Source organism: Rhinichthys klamathensis, unplaced genomic scaffold (assembly GCF_029890125.1).
Source record: "Rhinichthys klamathensis goyatoka isolate OS25496 unplaced genomic scaffold, OSU_Roscu_1.1 h1tg000035l_1, whole genome shotgun sequence".
Lineage (NCBI taxonomy): Eukaryota > Metazoa > Chordata > Actinopteri > Cypriniformes > Leuciscidae > Rhinichthys > Rhinichthys klamathensis.
This window is the reverse complement of record NW_026606583.1, coordinates 4593083-4616613: the sequence shown is the minus strand read 5'-3', so window position 1 is coordinate 4616613 and position 23531 is coordinate 4593083. Positions and strand designations below refer to the sequence as shown.

General features: G+C 37.4%; 2 protein-coding genes across 2 annotated transcripts; one reads left to right on the top strand and one right to left on the bottom strand.

Annotated features, from left to right (window-relative positions):
- Nucleotides 1–3041: 3041 nt before the first annotated feature.
- Nucleotides 3042–6349, top strand: dlx3b (distal-less homeobox 3b). Its single transcript, XM_056245955.1, has 3 exons — nucleotides 3042–3502; nucleotides 4231–4415; nucleotides 5416–6349. The coding sequence occupies exons 1-3, from the start codon at nucleotides 3181–3183 to the stop codon at nucleotides 5719–5721; spliced, it is 813 nt and encodes a 270-aa protein (XP_056101930.1). The 5' UTR covers nucleotides 3042–3180; the 3' UTR covers nucleotides 5722–6349.
- A 6953-nt stretch (nucleotides 6350–13302) lies between these two features.
- dlx4b (distal-less homeobox 4b) lies at nucleotides 13303–20395 on the bottom strand. Its single transcript, XM_056245956.1, has 3 exons — nucleotides 19764–20395; nucleotides 18142–18335; nucleotides 13303–13686 (listed from the first exon to the last, which is right to left on the bottom strand). Exons 1-3 carry the CDS (start codon nucleotides 20080–20082, stop codon nucleotides 13435–13437), a joined length of 765 nt encoding a protein of 254 aa, XP_056101931.1. The 5' UTR covers nucleotides 20083–20395; the 3' UTR covers nucleotides 13303–13434.
- Nucleotides 20396–23531: the final 3136 nt, after the last annotated feature.

Here is a 23531-nt window from a genome sequence, read left to right as displayed (position 1 = left end):
AAAATCCAATCCAAATAAAGAAAATAATTATACATAAAGTTAGACTTAATTTTTAAAATGCAGAAGGTTATCATTTTACAGCCCCTTTATTCTCACCAACAGCTGGAGCTTTGCTTACTGGCAGCATATAACGTTACTTTAATAGTGCTCCTAAGGGGACATAAGGAGTAAACTAATGTTAGCCCTTTAGTGTAGAATCCAAACTGGGTTTATATTGTTATGTTAAATGCTTTAACAGTAACACCACAGCAAATGGTATAGGCCTACTAAACCAATTTTATGCAGCATGTTTTTAGCATGTAAGTTAAACAACTGTAGAAAATTAATACAAGCACGATTTAGGCTAATGTTAATATAAGACTTTTAGTGCAGATTATCCATATTACAGAAATCGGAAAATTAAGCCTACAGGCTTACGTACCTTTATCTTCTTGCTTCTTCTCTTCTTCCAAGCTCTTTTTTGTCGTTTTTCTTGGCCAGAAAGATATTTTCGTTTCTTGTCAGACATCGTCGATTCGTCGGAGTCGCTAACTGACTGACCAAGTGACAACGAGTGACATCATAGGGGCAGTCGGGATCAAGACGCGCGCGCGCCTTCGCGGGGAGCTCCCGGTTGATTTGCCATAATACAGAACTAAATAAATAACAAATCTGTGCTTATCATGATGCCTGATAAAGAGCGCAGTAGGTCCATTTCTTTTTATTTATTTATTTTATGTTCCTTTCGTTGTGCGATTTTTCCCCCCCACTAGCTAGCAGTGACTCTAGGGGGCCCTCTGCTGGCCACGGGGCCCTTTGCAATTGCAACGGTCGCTTAGTGGCTCGGCCGGCTCTGGCTCCACCTCACAATACATGACTTGAAGGACCAGCTACTAACGTCTTGGTGCCAGAAACCACAGGACACCTTCAGACTGCCTTTTGATTTTTATAAAAGATTATCCTGCAATATACAGGCCTACAGTGGAGACTTCATCTTTCACTCTCCTCTACTTAAAGGGATAGTTCACCCAAAAATAGTTCACAAACCCTCAAGTTGTTCCAACCCTGTTTGAGTTTATTTCTTCTACTGAACACAAAATACATTTTAAAGAATGTTGATAATAAAACAGTTGACGGTAGCCATTGACTTCCATTTTGGGAGAAAGAAACTCATACAGGTTTGGAACAAAATGAGGGTGAGTAAATGATGACAGAATTTCCATTTTTGGGTGAACTATCCCTTTAAGGAGAACTGTAGTTCTAACCACCAGTATGAATTATTGCACTACAACCACAAGGAGGCAGTATCAGACCAGAAATCTCAGCGCTCAGAACATGCCTGGACAGCTGCTGCACAACTACTACCATGCAATAATCATTACACGATAGGCATCAATTTAATGTAGCTCTTAAAAAAAATAGTAATATGTGATCGGTTTAAACCTTTAGCTATAAAGACGATTTGGCTTAATTAGTTTGTTTTTATTTTTATATAAATGTATTCATTTAATGACTAACTGACTAACTGAATACCTGACACTGACATATAGCACAAAATGTCCCAGCTCTCAAGAATGGTTTGCATGTCTTTCAAAAGACTCCATGGAATTTGACTACATGCCACGACGGTGCACATCAGGTATGTGACAACCCGATGTCTTGCGGCTGAAGTTCGCAGAAGGAGGAGCCCGTTTACCGAAACAGCGCGTTCGCGTGCATATCATTTGCATATTGACAATAAATAACGCGGAGCAGTAAACAGTTCGTCTCGTCCTCTATTCCACGTTTGCATTTACAGGTCAGCGGCTGATAAAGCTTATTTGGGTGTAAGAGGGTAAGACGTACTGGGACCACGCCTTGCCATAATAAAGAGGGTACACAAGTGAGAGCCGCAGGGGTGATCAGAGAGGCAGATAAACTCCTCCAACCTCTTTCACCACAAACACACTCAACCAGAAAACAAGTGAAATGATCACATCTCCAACAGATTGTCAGCCATGGCCAACCATGCCCTACATTTGAGCTATAGGCACGTCTGGCCTTCCACACTCTATTATAAATAAAGATTCCTGAATGGTTCTTTGCAAGAAAGATCCCTTTTCATTCTTTTGGGTTCTCAAGTTAGTTAGCTAGATTGTTGAAAAAGGTCTTGATGTTATACGTTACAGTTTCTTCAGATAGGCTAAGTCTTGGTTCTTTAAACACCACCAGTAAGCTATGTTTCATATAACTAGAACTTTTTGTAGAATTTAATTTTTTTCCAAGACTCTTTTTGGTTTTAATTTAAACATTTATTTTTAAGAGAGTTAAAAAAATTGACTATTTAAAAAAAAAACGTAGACCTTTGTTGATGGAACCTAATTCAGTCACATTAAACATCAGTCACATAGACATCAGAATTAAAACGATAAAGGCTATTTATATTTATAAGTGTTTAAGCTATATTTAGGCCTATTGTAAAGTAGTGAAGCATGTTTTTTAATGCACCAAGAAAACATGCATAGCCTACTTTACTAAAACTAAAGAAATGTAAGTAGCTACAAGCAACGTGGATGTTAAAGTCATTTCAACTTAAATGACATTAAAATGACTTAAAAAATTAATCTTGTATAATTTATTTTAAAAAAATGAAAATTGCTTAACTTATTTTGATGAGTTAAAGAAAATTAAAAAACGCATGTTGTCATAACTTATTGATCATGTTTTTTTTTTTACAGTGTACAGCTCTATAGGCCTACTTCATTATCAGCTAAAATCCCAAAAGCTGAAATTTGGAGACGTTAGGGCGCGAGGCGGAGAAGACTCTTTGCTTCGCCCTCAGGGCTAGAGAGAGAGAGAGAGAGAGAGAGAGAGAGAGAGAGAGAGAGAGAGAGAGAGAGAGAGAGAGAGAGAGAGAGAGAGAGAGAGAGAGAGAGAGAGAGAGAGAGAGAGAGAGAGAGAGAGAGAGAGAGAGAGAGAGAGAGAGAGAGAGAGAGAGAAGCCAGAAGCGAGGAGCCAATAGGAGCCAAGCGTCCACCCATGTGCCCTATAATTCAGAGTTTCTCATATCTCTGCCATTCAGTTCTTCAACCGAGGGAGTTAGAGAAAGCTGCTCATTGAGGATTGTGTTACAGCCATCGTCCTGATCGAAACGTCTGCATGACTCGTTCAAGTCTGCCCTGGAAATAAAGTGGACGATCCTTGTTTTATTTTCCCTAAAGGATGAGTGGACCGACATATGACAGGAAGATACCCGGTATTTCAACCGATCTTTCGAACTCTATGAGTTGCCATCCGACTTCTAAGGACTCTCCGACTCTTCCAGAGTCCTCGGCTACAGATATGGGTTATTACAGCAGCCATCACGAATACTACCAGAGTCCTCCATACTCTCAACAGATGAATTCATATCACCAGTTTAATCTGTCTGGGATGGGGGCATCAGCCGGACCTTACCCCACCAAGACAGAGTATCCTTACAGCAATACTTACAGACAATACGGACATTACAGCAGAGACCTGCAGACGCCACCACATAGCGCGGGTGAGATATTACATTCAGAAAATATGCCAGAGGTAGGCTATATGCCTATACATCTACAAATTGGCTGGATTTGTCTTCTTTATATCGGGTTAAATAATAATTTTCTAGAGATTATAAAATTGTGTTTGAGAGCGGCTCGAGAAACGCAACTTCGCGTTTCTCTTGGGATAAAGAAATCGGCTATTAAATAATTCACTTGTTTTGTTGTTTTTACTCTGTATTATTATCCCATTAAAGTCACAATTTAACGAATTGACATGGTTCAAATAAAATATAGCCTACTTCAGAAGGGTAGAAAGTTGCCTCTTTATCACATCAGACTTGCGGTCGCTGTAAAACAATTAGCCAATGACATTTTTATTGCGACTGTAACACGATTAATCATGATTACTCGCTGCTCCGGCTATAGATGTCATCATATATTTTATTGTTGGTGGCCTAAATTACATTATACAGCCATTCCTTGAAGATGTTTTAACTAGGCTGTAGTCTGTTTGTGCTCAAATTGTGCGTTTGATACTGCCTACCAGAGCTGGAATACGTGTCATTTTACTCATGTCGCTTATTTAATTTTAAAGAAGCATAGGCCTACTTGTTTAACGATTTAGCGAGAATGTTTTGGTTTTAGTCCAAAAATTAAAACCAATCAGTTTTCGGTTTTCTTTTAGGTCCTGAAATAATAATCCTACTTTGAGATAACGTGGTCTGTCATTTTTTTTTCTTTCCAGTCAAAGAGGAACCTGAGACTGAAGTTCGGATGGTAAACGGAAAACCCAAGAAAATCCGCAAGCCGCGCACCATTTACTCGAGTTACCAGCTCGCCGCGCTGCAGCGCCGCTTCCAGAAGGCGCAATATCTGGCGCTGCCGGAGCGCGCGGAACTCGCCGCACAGCTGGGTCTCACGCAGACACAGGTAACACTGCAGCTCACATTCACTTATAATACTGTTAACATAATTACTCGTCTGACACTTGACATTGTGTTAACAGCTTAAAGCGATTTCTTGCACTTCAATCGCTGACACTGAGCACACTGAGATAAGGATAAGCAGTCTTATCAGGTCATAAAATATGTGTGGAAATGTCATTGCTAGTTTTTACCATGCTAATTAATAAAGTAGCTAATAATTGTTTAAAATGTATTTGTAATGTTTTATAACCCAAAAAAAATTATTTCGTAATTTGACCAAAATATATCGCTATGGAAAGTTTTTTATAGGCTTTTAAAAATTGACGGCTTACCTATAAAAGCTAATCATATGGCCAATTTTTAGACTGTAAAAAAATAATTTCAGCATTATATATTAATAACATCTTTGTTTTTATCCGTTATAGTTTGTAATTTTAAACGTTGGTAATCTAACTCAAAGTCACTGTGCAAATTATGTAATAATAATGTAAATAATTTTAGCCTTATAAAGGATTTTAAAGATTTAAATGCAGACTAAAAATAGGCCAACTTTTCGGGACGCAGTCTTTCGAGATAAACGTCACAAAATACTTTGTATTAAAGTGTATATAAGTGTTTGTCATATAATATTAGGCTATTGATTTGTAAATCTGTAGTTACCTAATACATAAAAAATATCTAAAATTATCAAAAGGACATGAGCAACTGTTCTTATGGCTCCTTCGACTTCCGTTCGGTGTGCCTATGCCAAAATACGTGCTTTGACTTGTAACCATGTTGTTTTGTATGGAAATAAATTAACCTATAGGTCTTAATTTGCCAAGATCCCTTTGTGGGGGTTTGAACTTCAAACTTTTATAAGGGGGTTCTGACCCCCTATTTAGCCTAGCCTATCGCTTTTCGCTTAATTTTTTTTAAGCATTTCAATTTAAATGATTCGTTTTATCGGGTTAATATTGTTTACAATTTCCAAAAGAAAACTGACGAAAACTCTTTTTGAACAGGTCAAAATCTGGTTCCAGAACCGGAGATCCAAGTTCAAGAAACTTTACAAGAACGGCGAGGTTCCGCTGGATCACAGCCCGAACGCCAGCGACTCCATGGCCTGCAACTCCCCTCCATCCCCGGCTGTTTGGGACAGTAACGCGCACACTAGCCAGGTCAACCGGGGCCAGATCCCCCAGCCACCCCTCAGTTCCACACCCCCCTACATGGAAGATTACAGCAATCACTGGTACCAGCAGGGATCACATTTACAGCATCCAGTGCACCACCCAGGATCAGCACCGAGCGTGGGGGCCGTGTATTAACAGACACTGATGGAAGAGTTTCATATAAGAGTTTGAAAGACTTTTGAAAAACTCCACAGATATAAGCTGAAAGATGCTCCGCGAGTATCTGGGGGAACGGCACACTTGTGGTGGCATTTTGTGGACTGTTTAAACGCATATCTGTTGATATGAATGCTTTGTGTTGAAATATCAGTAGTATATAATAATAATAACGATGTTTCAATGTGTCCCGGCTACTCAGACCTACTATTTCATATGCACATAGGTGTAGGTTAAACCATGTAAAGGAAGTTTAGAGTGGTTTTAAGTTATTATGTTTTATGACTTCCTTTGTTTTCATGTTTTGTTCACTGATGGATGAATATTAAAAAGCACGTTTTAAAGAATGATTAAACCCCTATTGAGTAGTTATCAGTCACGCCACCCACAATGTGGGCTGGTGCGGCGAGCGCGTCAGAGACTCAGGACATAAGTTATATAGACTTGTACAAAATGTTGAAAGCTGTACATATGTGTTTAAATAAAACAGAACCACTAAATTCGTGTCACTTCGAAAGATTGAACGGTGGTGCTCGAACCATTTTTATATTCCTGTAAGTAGTTTTGTTGTTATTCTGTCAAGCTGAATAAATGAGAATTGAAAATATTTACTCATTTACTACTTTCATTTAATGCCACAGCTTACCCTGATAATATGTTACAAAAAATCTGCCATTGTGCACACATTTGATCTATTCTGTTTTACAAATGATTTCCAAATATCGTGATATCGCTTTGTTCCGGCTCTTAGGAAAGGGTTAAGTCAGACAGATGTTATATTGTGATGTGTTTGCATGCATAAGCCTGGTAGGTCTGCGTGCAAAGAAGCTGTAGGAGGCGACAGGCGAGCAGACATGTTGGAGTCACTGGATTTTATTAGTATTCTGTTGGCAGATAACAAGATAGACTACAGCGAAGGAGGGGGTGACTACTGAAATAAAGCCTTGCGCTTTAGGGATAGTCGGTCACAACAAGAATAGACAAGGCAAACAAAGGCATCAGACGTAGGCCTAGAAAAACCCCATGAGGTTTACAGGTAGATATGCAAATGAGTACAGCTCGATGGTATTTCAAAGCGGCCTTTAACCTGTTCCCTCCCAGATTCCGCCTTCCCGCGGTTTTTAATAGGCATAGACCTTATTCAGAGCAGCGTCATCATGACAGGTAGGCTATTAGCGAGGCGGATGTTTTTCCACAGCTCATTTTGTCTGTTTTTTGTTGTTGTTGTTGTTGTTGTTTGTCTACTGAAATTCTCGGAAAGATATGTTCGTGTTTCGTCAGCAGAATAATCCAAAAACACATAACAGTAGGCTACGTCGCACTGACTATCCCTCAGAGTCTCACTTTCATTCCCGTTAAAAAAAGATGGCGCTGCTGTGAATAAGGTCTTCAGGCCTACATATCAACGGTCGGTAGGCCTTTGACTTTCTTGTAGACCTATTAACGTGGAAAAAGAAATGGCAGATATCAGATAGGGTAACATGGGGGAAGATGAACAATGATAAGACCAATGTGCATTTAGGCCTACTTTTAAATGGTAACATATTTAGATAGGCTAGGCCTAAGTTTAGCATGTGGAGGATGATGATGCATCAGCCAATTATAGGAAATAAATAGAAACATTTGCTAATTTAGTTGTTAGGCTATAGAACAAAATGTGACATTATAATAATTAAAAATAGTGTAGCCATTCATCAAAAGTGCTGAGATGAGGTGTTTGTGTGTTTGTGTGCTAGCCTATATAATTATATAATTAGCCTATAAATATAAGCCAGATTCGCAGTTCATGTATTCAAACCTAATTGATTTTTTTTTTTTTTTTTTTGAATATGGCTACTTTAATAGCCTATTTTAGGAATTTGATCTACTCAAAGATTCACCCCCAAAGCAATAGCATGCGTCCATATTTTATAGTTTATTTTACGCATTTACCTCCTGAGTAGAAAATGTATAGGATATGAGCTATTGCCGTTTAAACAACTTTATAATATGTTAGATGTAACAGGCGATGGGCGCCTCTTCAGAATCAGAGTTTTCATATTTACAACACGTAGGCCTAAATTCATCCACTTATCTCGAAAGACATGAAAGTAAGGTTTCAGGTGAACTGGGAAAAGAACAGATTAAACTTTATAATTAAATAACCTGTGTAGCTATGTGATTTCAATAAAGACAAATTATATTTAGGCCTAAGGTTTATTAGGCTATTGCCGCTTCCATAAACATCATCAGTGTTTATTTTTTGCTAGTAGGCTACAATGTGTATTTAAATATCAGAAACATAAAATAACCATTAAACATTATATGGTTGAAAACACTGAACAGTTGTGATATGGATAAACGACAAGCGTGAATTTAGCTGTTGATGTCGTGCCGCTCTGAGGTGAATTCATTATGTGATCGTATCAATGTAAGCATATTAAGTTTTTTTTTTTTTTGTCTTTGGAAGCAGCATTTAAAATCCATTTGGCTAAAAAAACTGAGGGGGCACGTGTCCCATAGGGTTCTATGGGCATATGATGCCTCTGACAACAACTTTAATTAAAATGTGAGGTTCGCGAGGTCTCAGGTCAGTCTGTCATAGGTTGGTGACGTGTTTCTGGTGGTCTGGAGTTTACCAGCATCAGATGTTTTCTGGAAGAATTTAATTCCTTTAAGTCCTACTGAAAACATGTGTTGTTGATGTTTATTCAAGGAAATTGGACAGAAATCGTCCAGTTGCCAAAACACCAAGGAGAAATTAGGTGTGAAAAAAATTATATTATCCGTCATACGGATTTGATAGAAATAGCCTACTTTTCGCGTGTCAAAAAATCAGATGTAGCCTAATAATACAATTACAACGTAGAAATCAACAATGGCCCTTTTGTGCGCTTTAAAATGAACTCATAACTAACAGTTTTGTGTAACACTTTATAGTAACTTAAATTCAAAACAAACATGACCAAATAAAATCTGTTCATGCATGCAGGCCTAGCTAAATTAATTTATGCCTATAAATGAGGTGTATAAATGAAGGTTGTAAGACAATTCTATGCTATTGTAATATAGCCTATACATGAATGAACTGTTAACCATAATTCAATAATGTTTGCTAATGTTTTAAAGATATTATAAAGTGTTACAATTTGACTAAAAGTTCGAAGATCGAAACTATAAAGACAACTTTCCTGTATTACTTATGCGCATAATTAATTTCACGGGAAACATAATTCATTTGTCATTCATTGTGCTTTTTAAGTCGCTGACAATTTGTGTCCTTGCGGCTTCTGTTTTAATCATTAATGTCAATTCATTATAATTAAAAACTGACAGAAAACTTCAAACAAATTGTAATTCTTAGGTGTTGTCTGAACACCGTGTTCTTTTTCTAGGCTGGTAAAAGGAACGGTCTCCTAAATATGTGATGAAAGAATTCTTAATAATCTCGGCGTATTGTTTCATGACTGTGCCGAGAACAGAGAACATACTTTACTCACGTTGTAAGTCGTGCGATACGCCCTCTGGTTTTAGGCGGAAATGGAAAGCACGCAAAACCATCATTTAAGAAACCATTAAATAATCTGGTTTCGTTTCATGCACAAATACGTCTAACCACTAATGCTAAAGACCCATTGGAGACCCAAACAGACCAACATTCAATATTGAAATAGGCCTATTCCCTGATATTAATTGATTGATCAATGGGATCTTCTATAATCTGTTTTTGTGGAAGGCCTATCTTTTTTTTTTTTAAATCGTGTTTATGGTTGGTTATTAAACATTCTCCATTCTCCAAACCATTCTCCAGGGAATTTGAATATGTAAATGGATAATTTGTGGCCACTCACATGGGACATCATGGCAAATGGTATTGCTTTAGGGCAAAATATTGGCCAAATATTTGAAAAAACTTAAGCCAAATGGTTACTAAAATAACTCCAGTACGAAATGTTTCACGTAGAAATTTCCACTCAGTTTAACAGCAACAGTTGTAGCTTTAGAATAAGAAGCAGAAACAGTCCATCTGTGCTGCAAATCTTGCCTCCAGAAATACTTCTATGAAATTCAAAGCATAGATGTGGATGCTGACAGAACAAAAACAAAACAAAAAACAGTTAGATAAATTAATGTCATGATAGTTAATTAATATGGTTGGTTGGTTAACTGTGAGTCATTTCTGGGCATTTCATAGCTGTGGAATTAGTCATGTAGATCTTATAATACCCGCCTCAATGTTGCATGCGATTGGGTTACTCTTAGAGAAGAAAGAGTCATATTCACACCTAAAACCTGTCAGGCCACTTAGTTCCCTTTAAAACATGATAATCCCGTCATCTGTGTACAATGGCCATAGCTCAAACCCTAAGACATTTTATCCCCTCTTATGTGTTTACCACTTTCATCTGAGGTAGTTATGCCATAGGGTCCATAAAGAAACGGCTGCTATCTGTTTGATACAATATTTGCAGTTGAAGTTGGGCCGTATGTAACATATCTGTTTTCCGTTGGGCTTGTTCGTGGTGTGTGGCCCTTCAATTACAGGCTATGATCTAGATGGCGCCGTCTTGGGACGCATCGCTCACTCGGAGAAACCCGAAAGCTGGGTGTGTGGGCTGACATGGTCACCTCGACGGCCCTGTGCGCTCCGTCCGTGCCTGAACTGTTGAACTTGAACACGATACTAAGATTCAATGCACCGCAACACCTAAATAAAGATAGACAGGGCCAATCTTTACGTGTTTGACGAGAAACCGTATCCAAAAAATGGCACCGGAGGCCTCTGGGGTGGTTGAACAGGAGGTCAGCTGCGGTTGGGACACGCATATGTTGCCATGTAAAGACAGAGGGCAGCTGCCTGACACCCGCTCAAAGCCCGAGTCCGCAGGCGTCACTCAGCAGCATCATTCTGCTCCGAATGTAAATACCATCAAATGAGAGAGGTTTTCTTGACAGCTGTGAACCACTGAACTCTCTCTCACCCCGGAAACCGGGGACGATTTCGGGAACCGCTTTCATCCTTGTCCTTCAAATCTCCTCCGGGCCTCTGAATCCATTCGGAATTAGATGCGTTTCGATGCGCCACACTATATTAAAACTCATCAGGCACCTCCGAGTGCTGGACATCTCTTAAACTTCTATCAGTCCATCTCATCCCCTTTTACTCCCATCACCCTTTAGTGCTCTCCCAAATCAGCTTCCCACGTAATTGCCCTGTTTGAAAGCCCCTTTTCTCTGCTCGTCCGACTTGAGCACCCATTATTCTAATCTCGAGATGTAAAATTGCCCATAATTTCCCTTGTGAGAGAGCTAGCTACTTTCAAAAACACTTGTCTTCTCTTCCCATGACTGTCATCTGAACGGAGCAGCATAAACTCCACAAATCAAACTCAGGGATGGGAGTATATAAAGAGGGGCATGTTAAAATCATTCCATACTTTTGGAACATTAATTGCAGAGAGATGGTTTCCACGTACGGAAGTTTTCAGTGTGGTTTGCTACCTGTCGAGAGAGAGGAGGTAAGTGACTGCGCTAGGATGTCTTGTTTGGCTGAGATGAGCACGGTTTAGGAAATAACAGACTGTGGGACACGTCGCATGGAAATCTCCCACAGATGTTGCAGAAGCTCATAAATGTGCAGGCCTGTTATTGTACTTGATATTAAGGGTTTCATGCAGGAAAAAGGTTTATTTATTGTTTATTTCAAACTTCTGTTATTTGCATGTGGCAGGCATTATTTTATATTATAATACTTCATATAATAAAAAAATCCACTAAGCAAATTAATTGACAGTATTGCAGTTAAAAACAGATTTATTTCATGCTGAAAGAGCCACACAGCATGCTGAACTGTGTCTAAAGAGCTTGAAATGACAGAGATGCTTTGTAATATGCCTGTTTAAACAAGGCTGTTTAGACAAGACCCTGTTGAGTGAGCTGGGTCAAAGTCAGGTCAAGTGGACCCGCATTCCTCCAGGTGGGCATCTTATTACAGTGGATCAGAGAAAAACACAACCCGGTTTAATAATCGCTACGCTAACAAATTATCGTAATTTGCTTTTAATCGAGCTTTGGCCTGAAAACCTGTATTTAGACTTACAACAACAACGTGTTCCACAATAACACATTGATATAGGTGTCTCCTGGTAGTATATTGCTTGTAATATTGATGGACTGTAGTTTTTTGAAGGCATAACAACCTGTAGTTAGACTTAGCATTAGCCTATCCTGTAGCCTAAAGTCGCGTTGCGTTTTTCTGTGCCAAAATACAACGATACGAAACGAGCACGCAATGAATCATTGTGAATCACATCAAATGAACATCAACGTAACGTGGGCTGTTTTAATTGAACTCAAACATCTTGTTCACTGTGTTTAGTTTAAGTACTGAAATGTCCATATAAGTAGCCTATCTCATTTCCATCCTGCACGTGATTGAATGTTGTAGTGATTTATCATGCTGACATCCACTCAATCAGTACATTGCATTATTTTAACATTACATTATAAAGAAAGGAGGAACATATAAGATGTGGAAAAGCAGAGGTTTGCTGATTTGATGCGAAACATCTTGCACTTAAAATTCGATAACTATAGCCAAAACAAAAGATGGCGTATTTATCACCACATGGACCAAATTTTATTTCCATGATTCTGACTAAAGAATATGGTCTATTACAACGGAAACACGGACATCTAAACTGGTAGGCCTATTCACTATTCATCTTTCTGTTGTTAGCTCGATCATTTAGCACGCATGGTGCACAATTTATTTATGCAAAAAGGCATGCATTTTATTTAAAATAAAACTCTGTAGCAATATTAATAAAATAAATCAATTTAAATCGGACCTATTTACCTGAAATATTTCTCTTACGGATGCAACTTTTAACGTACAGACATTGTATCAGAGATTTCCAAAAAACAGGCCTACGAGACCATTCATATTTCAAGTAAAATAATAAGCGTACAGAACAGAACCAAGAAAATAACATGCGTTTCAGGTGACATAAAAAAACTGGTCCGAGCCGAATAAAACAGCTCACCTTACAGTCATTGCCTTGATCATAAATAATTCATAAATCTCAACCTGTCTGCCCACAGCTGGACAACGAGAAAATGCTAAATCTATAGAACATGAACACATAAATCTGTGAATTTACAAGTGATGTCGTGATGTAAATTATGCAGTTGTTTCATTCGATCTCAAGCATCATTTCGATCATAATTTTGGGCAATTTATTCCAAAACGCTAATATTTAAAATACATAATGTAACCTAATACATTTATTTTACTTTATTTTTATGATTACTGTTATTAATAATAATGATATAAATACTTCTTTCAAATATATTTTTTTAAATAAGCTATGGCATACAATATAGTAGCCTACCAGGCCCGTTTTGAATATAAGAACAAAAGTTATTACCTCCATGGTGACATCGAAATTTAAACATCAACATTCCGAAAATGTCTGTAAATCATTCATAACATAGCAGCACATCCATCCTTTCATAAATCCTTTATTTCAAGCACATTGTAAAAGAACGGAAAAAAAAGTTGAAAAGCTATATACTGAATATGTGTGTTCAGGGTCATCTGCTTGCATAGAGAGTAAAACACAGTCCTTTCAAACACACCAAGCAATAAAACACATGATGCAGTCGCGAAGGAAAGCACCTTCACAGGTTTGTCCACACCTGAGGTGTCAATCACATCATCTGAGGTCTGGCCAGAGGATCCTGGTGGTGTGAGGGATACCAGTGGCCATAATTGTTCATGTAGCTGCTTGGGTGCATGGATGGCACTTTGTTGGCCATGGAGACCTCCCAGAGCTGAGACAGACCCGGAGAGCAGGGAGAGGACGAGGACGTGGTGTGGAGCATCTCCCCTTCAGGTCCACCGGGCCCATGCTTCATTATCTTCTTATATTTGGAGCGCTTGTTTTGAAACCATATTTTTACCTTCAGAACACAGAATAGAACAAAAATGAACATTAAAATACATGTCAGATGATGCAACAACTGAGGCCACGCCACACAGGCATCTGTGGTCTATTCTATCATTATGATCTTGACACGCTTGAACAGTCTTTGCAGACATGGACTCAGTGACATCGCTGTGTTTCATTACACGCGTGCTCAGCGATTGTTCCGCCCTGCCATTTTTATGCAGGCAGTGAAGCATGTGTCTGACAACAACAATCACAGCGTAAAAATGCATTTAAATAGAGTTGAAATGAAATGACTTCCAGAGAGCTTGGTTGGGAGATTTCGATAAAAGAATTCATTTAGTATTAACCGATATTTAACATTACAGGCAAAACCATCATGCACTGCTCAGATTGAAGATTTTGGGCTAGTTTGCAACCATAACTTGTCTTCTTTCAGAATAGTGGAAAAAAAAAAACATCCAAAATACACATTTAAGTGTTTAATTTATAACACTTTATCTATTTGCGTCTGAAGATTTCAATTTCAATGCAAAGGCAGTTTCAGAAATCTCCACTAAGCACTTTCATACACCAAACTTCACAGTTTTATTTATATCTATATTCTCAAGGTTTTTCTTTTCTTGCTTTAGACAGTAAAGTCAACAAAATGAAACAAGAAAACAAATTTTGAACCTGGCTTTATCCAATTTTTCTGTTCTGGAAATGTACATATAATTAGTTAAGGCCTCATTTGCATATTAAAACCTGCTTGCTGAAAATATCCTCAACTAAACAACACTGAAATAGGAGCACACAGTTTATCTGTTAGTCAATTGTGCGTGAAAGTTGCGTTAATTCTACTATAGGTGTGTATATATATATATATATATATATATATATATTTATACTGCCGTTCAAAAGTTTTGGATCGGTGAGATTTTTTATGTTTTTGAAAGTAAATTAAAAATACAAAAAAAAAAATATTGTTAAATATTATGACAATTTAAAATAACTGTTTTCCAATTGAATATATTTTAAAATATAATTTATTCCTATGATCAGAGCTGAATTTTCAGCATCATCCTTCAGAAATCATTCTAATATGCTAAATTGATGCTTGCAAAAAGACAGTAAAACATTATTATTATCAATGTTGAAAACAGTTGTGGACAATTTTTTTCTTTCAGGATTCTTTGATGAATATAGTTATATTTCATTTATTTGAAATACAATCTTTTGTAACATTATACATGTCTTTACTGTAACTTTTGATCAATTTAATGCATCCTTGCTGAATAAAAGTATTTATTTATTTTATGTTACAAAACCTTTCTATCTCAGATAAATGTTGTTCTTTTGAACTTTCTAATGGTGAAAAAAAATGGTCCACAACTGTTTTCAACATTGATAATGATAATAAACGTTTCTTGAGCTGCAAACTATTAGAGTGATTTCTGAAGGATCATGTGACACTGAAGACTGGAGTAATGATGCTGAAAATTCAGCTTTGATCACAGGAATAAATTACTTATTTAAAATATATTCAAATAGAAAACATTTAAATTGTAATATTTTTACAATATTACTGTTTTCTTTTGTAATTTTAATCAAACAAATACAGCCTTGGTGAGCATAAGATACTTTTTTAAAAAACATTAAAAATCTTACCGATCCCAAACTTTTGAACGGCAGTGTATGTAGACCAGCCCAAACCCCCCCCCCCCCCCCGACCCCCCTTAAGGCCATTGCATAATTGCATAATTCGCATTATAAAATAACTTATAGCTTTAACTTCATTTCACTGCAAATACATTAGTGCACAAATATTTGAGACGTGTCCTTAATGATGTAGGAGTTTATGGTTCCCTTGCCAGAATGTGTACTCAATTTAGAAACACCTCGCAGAGCGAGACCCAAAACTGTGCTTTGGGAAGAATTCAGCCGAACGCCCGCACGAAAAACCCCAGCCACGCTTTAAGGCTGACTCAGAGAGCCCACCTAACGCAGTTTCCATAACCTCAGACAATCAAAATCTACGCAATGGCTTTTTACACAATGTTATTAGTTTGGCTGTCAACAGATTTAATAAACACATGCAAAAAGGATTTTCTTTTTTATTTCCAAAGACCGGTTTGCCAAACAGCTTTTATAGTGAAGTGATGGATTCCAGACCTATGTTATATGTGTAAGGAGGGACTTGGAAAAGCCAAAAGCATATGCTTGTGTGGCACTTGTTTATGTGCTTTCAATCACATTTATGGATCAAGTGGAAACTGGCAGCTGTGCTCTGGATTTCAGATTGTTGCCACCAATACATATCAGTATTCCCAAAAAGTAGGTTTGATTCGCAAGCAATGCATATTTAAGACGAGCACAGTCTGAGGTGGACGTGAGAGGCGTTCTTCGGCTGATGACAGGAACACTTTGATGGAAACCGAGGCGTAATCAGACTGGAAAGCCCTTATAGCTGTGGGACAGACTGAACTCATTCTCCATGGCCAAAAATGAGGAGCAACCTGTCACACTCAGGGCGGCGAGTGTGGAACGCAGATGAAGAGGGAAAGAAACGAAGAAGGAAAGCAGTGAATGAAAAACAGAGCAAGCATAATGGGAAGGCTTACACTGTGTACGCCATGGGCAATATGGCTGCACCCAGGCTTATGTTAGGTTTCCATTTTCCTCCACACACACAGACACTGATGCATGCATTAATACGTGCGTGTCAGCAGGAGGGATTTATAAAAATAAATCAATGTCCATAACACCACCCTACAGGAACTCATTAATGGGTGTGACATCAACATAACAAGTATAGACATAGATGACTTATTAATCAATCCCAAAGGGAATGTATATATGTACAAAAGATACTGCATAGGTAAATAAAAATAAATATCGAAAATGGGTTTTTGCATAGTGAAAAATCCATTCCTAAAAAACATCAGCACAAATTTCAGGCTCATTTATCTCCACTGGCCCCCGAAATTACTGTATTATGTTAAATCCATCACTCGTTCATGAACAGTTGGATATGTATTATTAAGCGTAAGGCTTAAGCAATCAAGAATAAATATGCTTGGGATAACAGTTTAAGCACTGGGGAAAATATTCTCCCATACTGCAAAGACTAAGAACACAAAAGCTAGCGCGCTAACTAAAAAAATGAAAGTAACGGTTGGATTAAACGAAATCCTCACTTAGCTTTAACAAAAGAGAAACTAATCAGCCTACTTACGTATACATGACGCAAAGTAAATACATGCTCAGAAACCAGTATGGACTGACTCGTCATCATGGTCTCATCTGAATGTTCATCCAGTATGATACTGGGTTAAAGCCTCATCTCACATAGATTTAAAGTTGCCCCGAAAAGCACTTAAAAAACAATGAATATCATTGCATTAAAAGATATAAAACGAACAGGCATTTGCAGTTAAATTACACTAGACCTTTATCACAGAAGAAACACTTTCAAAAAGACTTAATAACTGGTGTTTTCAGTGGATTCCCATGAAGTTCCCATAAACAAGCCTAGTCCATCACATTAATAACATGGACTATATCCTCCTGAAACTCTTTTCTTTTTTTGAATTTAGTATTTTTTCATGTCATTACATATTCATTAGATATGTTTTTCAAATATTATGCTGTGTAGTGGACACCTTGGACTCGTTTGATTAAAAAATAAAATAATGGGATTTCTTTTTGCATTCACCAATCAATTTTTTGGTTTCAACCAAACTTTGTAAAGATGATCCTCAACTATGGTATTGATATACTATTTTTTACTTTATGCAATATGTGTAAAATGGCCATACATGGATAGTCAATACAATGTATATTTACACTGTCTATATATTTTTTTTATTTGCACATCAATGTCTTCCTGGGAAAACATGTATGAAAAAATGAATGAGTAATAATTGGCATCATCTTCATAATAATATCTAATATTTCATAGAAATATTGATACATCATTTCTTTCCCTATTCAGTTGTTGAGTCTCTCAAAATGCCTGATAAACATTGCTGTAAGTCATGGTGTCCTCTACAGTAGGAGTTTCAATTTAATTTTTGAAGGGTTAGTGCTATATTTCTTTCAAATTTTGCTTCTAATGCAATGGTATTCCTATATTTCCAGTGAGGCTTAAGCGTCCAAATAGCCTATTTTTGGAGCAACTCTACCAACCAACATCTAAAATTCACATTTCTTTGTCCGAAATGAATTGTTTTCCCATGGTGCACGAGCGGCGCCCATATGACAAATTCCATAAAACCGACGCCATCTTAATGAGGTGCGCCAACAGATCATATTATATATAGACTAATCCACATCTCATAATGTAACCCATAACATCGTTCCCCATCTGCTCTCCTCAACAGAAAATCTGCAATTAACTATAGCCTATAGGCCTAATCCCGAATCAAGAAGAACACGTTGCAGTTCTATTGTCTCAAACAGAAGTGAGGATGCCAGACATGTATACCTGTGTTTGTGTGAGTCCCAGTTTGGCGGCTAAATCTGCGCGTTCAGGCAGCGCGAGGTACTGGGTTTGCTGGAAGCGTTGGTGGAGCGCCTGCAGCTGAACACTGGAGTAAATGGTTCGCGGTTTGCGGATCTTCTTCCCCTTGCCATTGAGGCGAATTTCACCATTCTCAATGACCGCTGGCTTTTCGTGGTCTTCAGGCATGCAGACGAAATAAAACGACAGCATTATGACACAGTAGGCTAAATGCTCACAATTCTTCAAACAAGCAGGTTAACCCTGCTTAACCTTGAGAAAAATCGTAAATTATGTCACAGTAAATGGCTGTTACTGTCTTTTGATTTACGATAGCCATTCAGGAGATTTATCAGGTGTTTTAAAGGGAACATTAATGGGTCATCATTTTTAAGATCGGCAAACCATAATTAAACTCGCTTTACGGTCAAGTTTACAGGCCTACCGAGCCTGAACTTGAATCTAAGAGCAAAACAAACAAGCCATGGCATCGTTATCTTTGGAAGAATTACAACTGCATCAATCATATTAATATTGAGAAAAAAGAGGCTTCTTCGCTTATAGTAGGCTATAACAAAATTGGCATCGATTTCGACAGCGCTTCGGTGCATACACAAAATATTATTTAGGCCTATATATTCATATGGATGCATGTATAACATAACTTATATTTTAACAATGGATTTACTTTAGATTTAGTCTACAAAGTTTGTATGTAGGCCTATTGCTCTAATGTTATAAGCTACCGAAATGTGAACAATGTGCAATTTTTAGGCTATCGTCGATTAATGGGAGATATTGGATCATGAACACATGATGAGTGCATTAATTTGCAAGAGTAGTCAAAATTATTTTTAAGAATTTACACAATGCAGACTGATACCTAAACTACGAAATGGTGTGTATTTTTCGTTTTTTTTTTATATATATATATATATTTTTTAACCAAGTTCTAGGCCTACCAGGATTTTTTTTTACCAAGCTTAAAAACACTTGTAAAGCCTCCAATAAATAAGCCTAAAAAAAGGAAAACTGTTTTTGAATTAAAGTCGTTAAAATAAAAGGTCAGAACCTTGTGTGCAATAGGCTACTCAGACGCTTGTGTTTACCATTTGTAACTGATTTACCTTGGTCTTTAAAATTAATTAGACCATGTGTGCCTTTTCTTTTTTTTTTTTTTTGTAAATCTGGTATTTATTTAAAAAATACACGCTGCATTATATTAGCTACTGGTACAAATGCAGATTTTTTTTTTATTAGGCATCATATCAGATATTAATCTAATAATGATTCATGCATAAAGTGTAAGTAGCCTATGCATTGCATTTTGTATAAATATATATATATATATATATATATATATATATATATATATATATATATATATATATATATATATATATATATATATATAAGATACATGCGTCTGCCTTGGCATGTATAATCAAGTTCACAACAGCTTTTGCTAATGCACATGTATTATAAATATGTGCATTAGCAAAAGCTGTTGTGAACTTGATTATGAATGCCAAGACATAAGCATGTATCTTTCAAGAAACTCGTGGCGTCAAAACCTCACATTTGGACGGTTTTAAGAGGATACTCACTCGTGTCCTGAGCCCTCGTGTGAGCTAAAGAACTGCTGTGGTTGTTTGGTTGGTAAGGCACGTAAGCCCCCGGAGCAGGCGCGCTCACCGGCCCGGGGTAGGCGTATCCCAGCGGCCGGCTGTAATGGGAAGCGGTGGAGTAGGGACCATCGTGCTGGAGGTGTCCGGCTGAGTGCAGTCCATGTACTGGGTAAATATTGTGCGAGAATCCGGATAAATGCTGCTGGTTGGTTGGAAGTCCGTGGCCGAACTCTAAAAATGCTGATTTTGAAGGATCTGAACTATTTAGCGTATCAGACATGAAACTCATAGACATCATTAACAGTCAAGTCCATAAAGCGCGATGATGGTCCGTGTGCTGCATTGAACGCTCACTGTGCACGAAAAAGACCTTGAACCGGATCCATCACAAAAAGATCGGGAGCAAGAAAAAATAACCACGAACTTTTAAACGAAAGCGTATTTCCCAAAGTCACTGGAATAAATCTCATGGGTGAAATACGACTTTATCTTTCTTAAATCATGACAAAACCGTGCAATATCTTAAGTCACCTCGGGCTCTCTGTCCTGTGTGTTTCTGACTGACTCGCGCTCCGCGAGAGCGCGCGCTGATTGGTGCGTCACGCGACACCATAGGGAGAGCTAAATGAAGTTGATGAGCATTTGCTATCGAATTGTGCTGAGCCCTGATATCGATCATGTCACAACATAATGATCTTCAAATTAAGCACGACCTTTATCTTGCAAAAACCACAAAGACAAGTGAACTTAAATACAGAAATTATTAGGAAGAAAACAAACCTGCGCAGTCAACGAGACCCGGGCTTTGTCTCTCTTTATAATATTAAGAATCAAAATATATATATTTTTTTAGAATAATATTATAATTCTTAATGCTATTAATAAATAATATTTCTATTAAAAATATTATTGGAAATCTCAGGGAAAAGATGCAGTTTGTGAAAACAGACCATTTGTGACAACACTACCGAACAGCAGAGCATGATGTTACTCTGTAAGGGCCAATTATTACAATGAAAATCTGCCAAATTATTATATTATATTCAATTATATTATAGTGTAGTATTATATTACATTATACAATTATGTGACAACTTGCCAGGATCAAATACAAATAAAAAGAAAGATAGCTAGCTATGTAGCTAAAACTTCCATTATTGCATGTCAGTTCGTTTTTAATAAGGGGGCTTCAGCCAGCTTAATATGTGATTATTTATGTGATGTCCCTCCATGTTTATTGGAAACATTTGTACACTGACTGCAGTCGTATAGCCTACAGTGATTGCTTTCACTCATCGAGTGGATTGCGCCCGGTGTGACAGTGGGCCGGAACAGAGCACCCCCATCCATTCAGAAAACTAATATGATTGGAAGTTTGTTTGTTAATCCATTCCATTCATCCAGTCCAGTTTTTGTTTGCTCCAGTACACACATTCAATCGCTCAAAAGGGAGAAACTCGGAATTGTTCTCTAAAATATTTAGTGTGATTGTGATAGCAATAGTGAGTACAGCGACTATTTCCATATAAAAGGCGAATTGTACAGGCCAACAAATAGATATCAAATGAGCTGAAAATTGTGTGCATTTATTAGAGTTTTAGGAAAGAAAAGTTTATAGCCAGAATTCAGCCTATACCTGATTTTAAGTTTAAAGGTCTGGGAAACAAGTCAAAAATAGAACAATTCCGGTAAATTTCTCTTTTCAAACACGCATTGAACTTGGTAGATAAATTTTATTTAAGAGACACAACAGAATGTTTTAAAGGTATTGTAATAAATAAATTAATAATGGACTGATTAAATCATCAAGAAGGCATAAACGATCCCTAGAGCAGGAGCAGGATTACATCTGACGTGTTATCACAAAACGCTGATATTTTGCAAAAACCAAAAAACATTCACTGATAAAGAATTGTAAATATGATTTTTTTAACCAGTGTTTAACCAAGCAAGATATGATCCCGTGACCTCTCACACTCAGCCCTCTAAAGCTGAAAATACATAACCTAATTTGATGAGCACGGAATGAAGTAAAATAGATTACAGTGCAAGATATGAGTGTAAATCCACCGATCTGACTCTAGAAGACTCTAAAAATGAAACAAATTGCGAGCAGTATAAAATCTAAAAGTAAAATTCAATTTGGATATGTCTATTTGTGAAGGGGATAACAGTATCCTTTAATACGAATTTCATGAACAATACAATCATTACAAAGATGCTTTTTAGCGTTTTCTTGGAACAATAAGGAAAAGTGCAGTTGATGTTTTACGCGGGAGGATCCAAGCGGGTTCTGAGCACATGACAGCACACACACACACTCACACACACACACACACACACACACACACACACACACACACACACACACACACACACACACACACACACACACACACACACACACACACACACACACACACACACACACACACACACACACACACACACACACACACACACATTAACAACAATCAACAATTCCTATCCAAAATCTGCCAGGATTATTTTAAGATCAATATTGGTGGTCACTACTTTATTTCATTTTTTAAATTTAAGGCCTGGTTATTTAGCGGAGAGTGAGGAGTGACGGGTGAATACTCACACTGTTAATTATAAATAAACGACGGGGGTAAAATGATTATAATATAGAACCACATGAGGTGTCAGTAATGCTTAGGTCTCCAAAATCAAAAGGAAACTCTCTTGTCTGGTTTATTGACTTGTGATCATGTTAGTGTTAAATGACAGAACTGCTCTGCTGCTTTCTTCTCGTTTGATATGTAACATTCACACAAGAAAAAAATAGAAAAATCAAATATCATCAGGATTGTTGTGACAGTCACTACTGGATACACACCCATATCAGCACGTTTTGTTTCCTGTTTTGTTTGCAGTTCTGAATTTAAATGTTTACCATTTTGAATTCAAATGAAAATAGGGCGGCTGACTATTGGAGAGAGATGGCATAATTATTTTAACAAGAACATGTGATTACTACAACAAATACATGCAGAAAATGCACACATTTTAGTGATAAGTGGAAGTACTTTATGTATCCAAATATGGGAATGTCATATCAAAGAGATATATTTGAGAAATTACAGAGTAATTTACAGTGTTATTTGCAGTGAATATATAAAAAAAATGCCTGAAAAAACATGCACCATCCAAAATCAGTAGCAATGATGACTTTTACATAAACTTGCAGTAAATGCATGCAATTCAAGCACCAGGCAAAGTAGGCAAAAAGAAGATAGGCTAAATCATTTTGCAATTTTGCTGTTGCACTGAAAAGCCTGCAGATAACAGCCAGTTTTGACATCGATTACTGTATTGTCCAGGATCTCACAATGCAATACATGTAAATTTTAATCACACCCTGAAAATCCCAGCCATCATATCTGACTGTGCAGTAATACCTCCCTCTTCATCTGTCTCAGTGCATGATCATTAAAGCAAAGCAGCTTCCATATGTTACTAAAGTGCTGGTGTGCCACTTGTTCATTTTGGTCATGTTTCACTTCGCAACCGAGTTTTCCGGGGCCGTAGGGGACCACAATGGGCTGAGAACCAAGCCATGGAAGCTCATGGTCTTCAAGCCCAGTGGACCAAAACATACCCACAAATTATTGTCATGGCTAAACCACATTCTCAGAAATTACAGTGAGGATGCAACATGACAATTTCATTTGGAGAAGACTTTCATCAGTTCTGTTGCAAGTACATGTAAATAATTCTTTGGGA

Excerpts from the sequence above, each read along its gene's own strand:
- dlx4b (XM_056245956.1), bottom strand. The coding sequence starts at position 20,082 with ATGATGTCTATGAGTTTCATGTCTGATACGCTAAATAGTTCAGATCCT. Across the intron at positions 18,336-19,763 it reads CACGAGGGCTCAGGACACGA|ACCACGAAAAGCCAGCGGTC; the intron begins GTGAGTATCCTC and ends GCATGCCTGAAG. Across the intron at positions 13,687-18,141 it reads TGGGACTCACACAAACACAG|GTAAAAATATGGTTTCAAAA; the intron begins GTATACATGTCT and ends TGTGTTCTGAAG.
- dlx3b (XM_056245955.1), top strand. The coding sequence starts at position 3,181 with ATGAGTGGACCGACATATGACAGGAAGATACCCGGTATTTCAACCGAT. Across the intron at positions 3,503-4,230 it reads GACGCCACCACATAGCGCGG|TCAAAGAGGAACCTGAGACT; the intron begins GTGAGATATTAC and ends TTTTCTTTCCAG. Across the intron at positions 4,416-5,415 it reads TGGGTCTCACGCAGACACAG|GTCAAAATCTGGTTCCAGAA; the intron begins GTAACACTGCAG and ends CTTTTTGAACAG.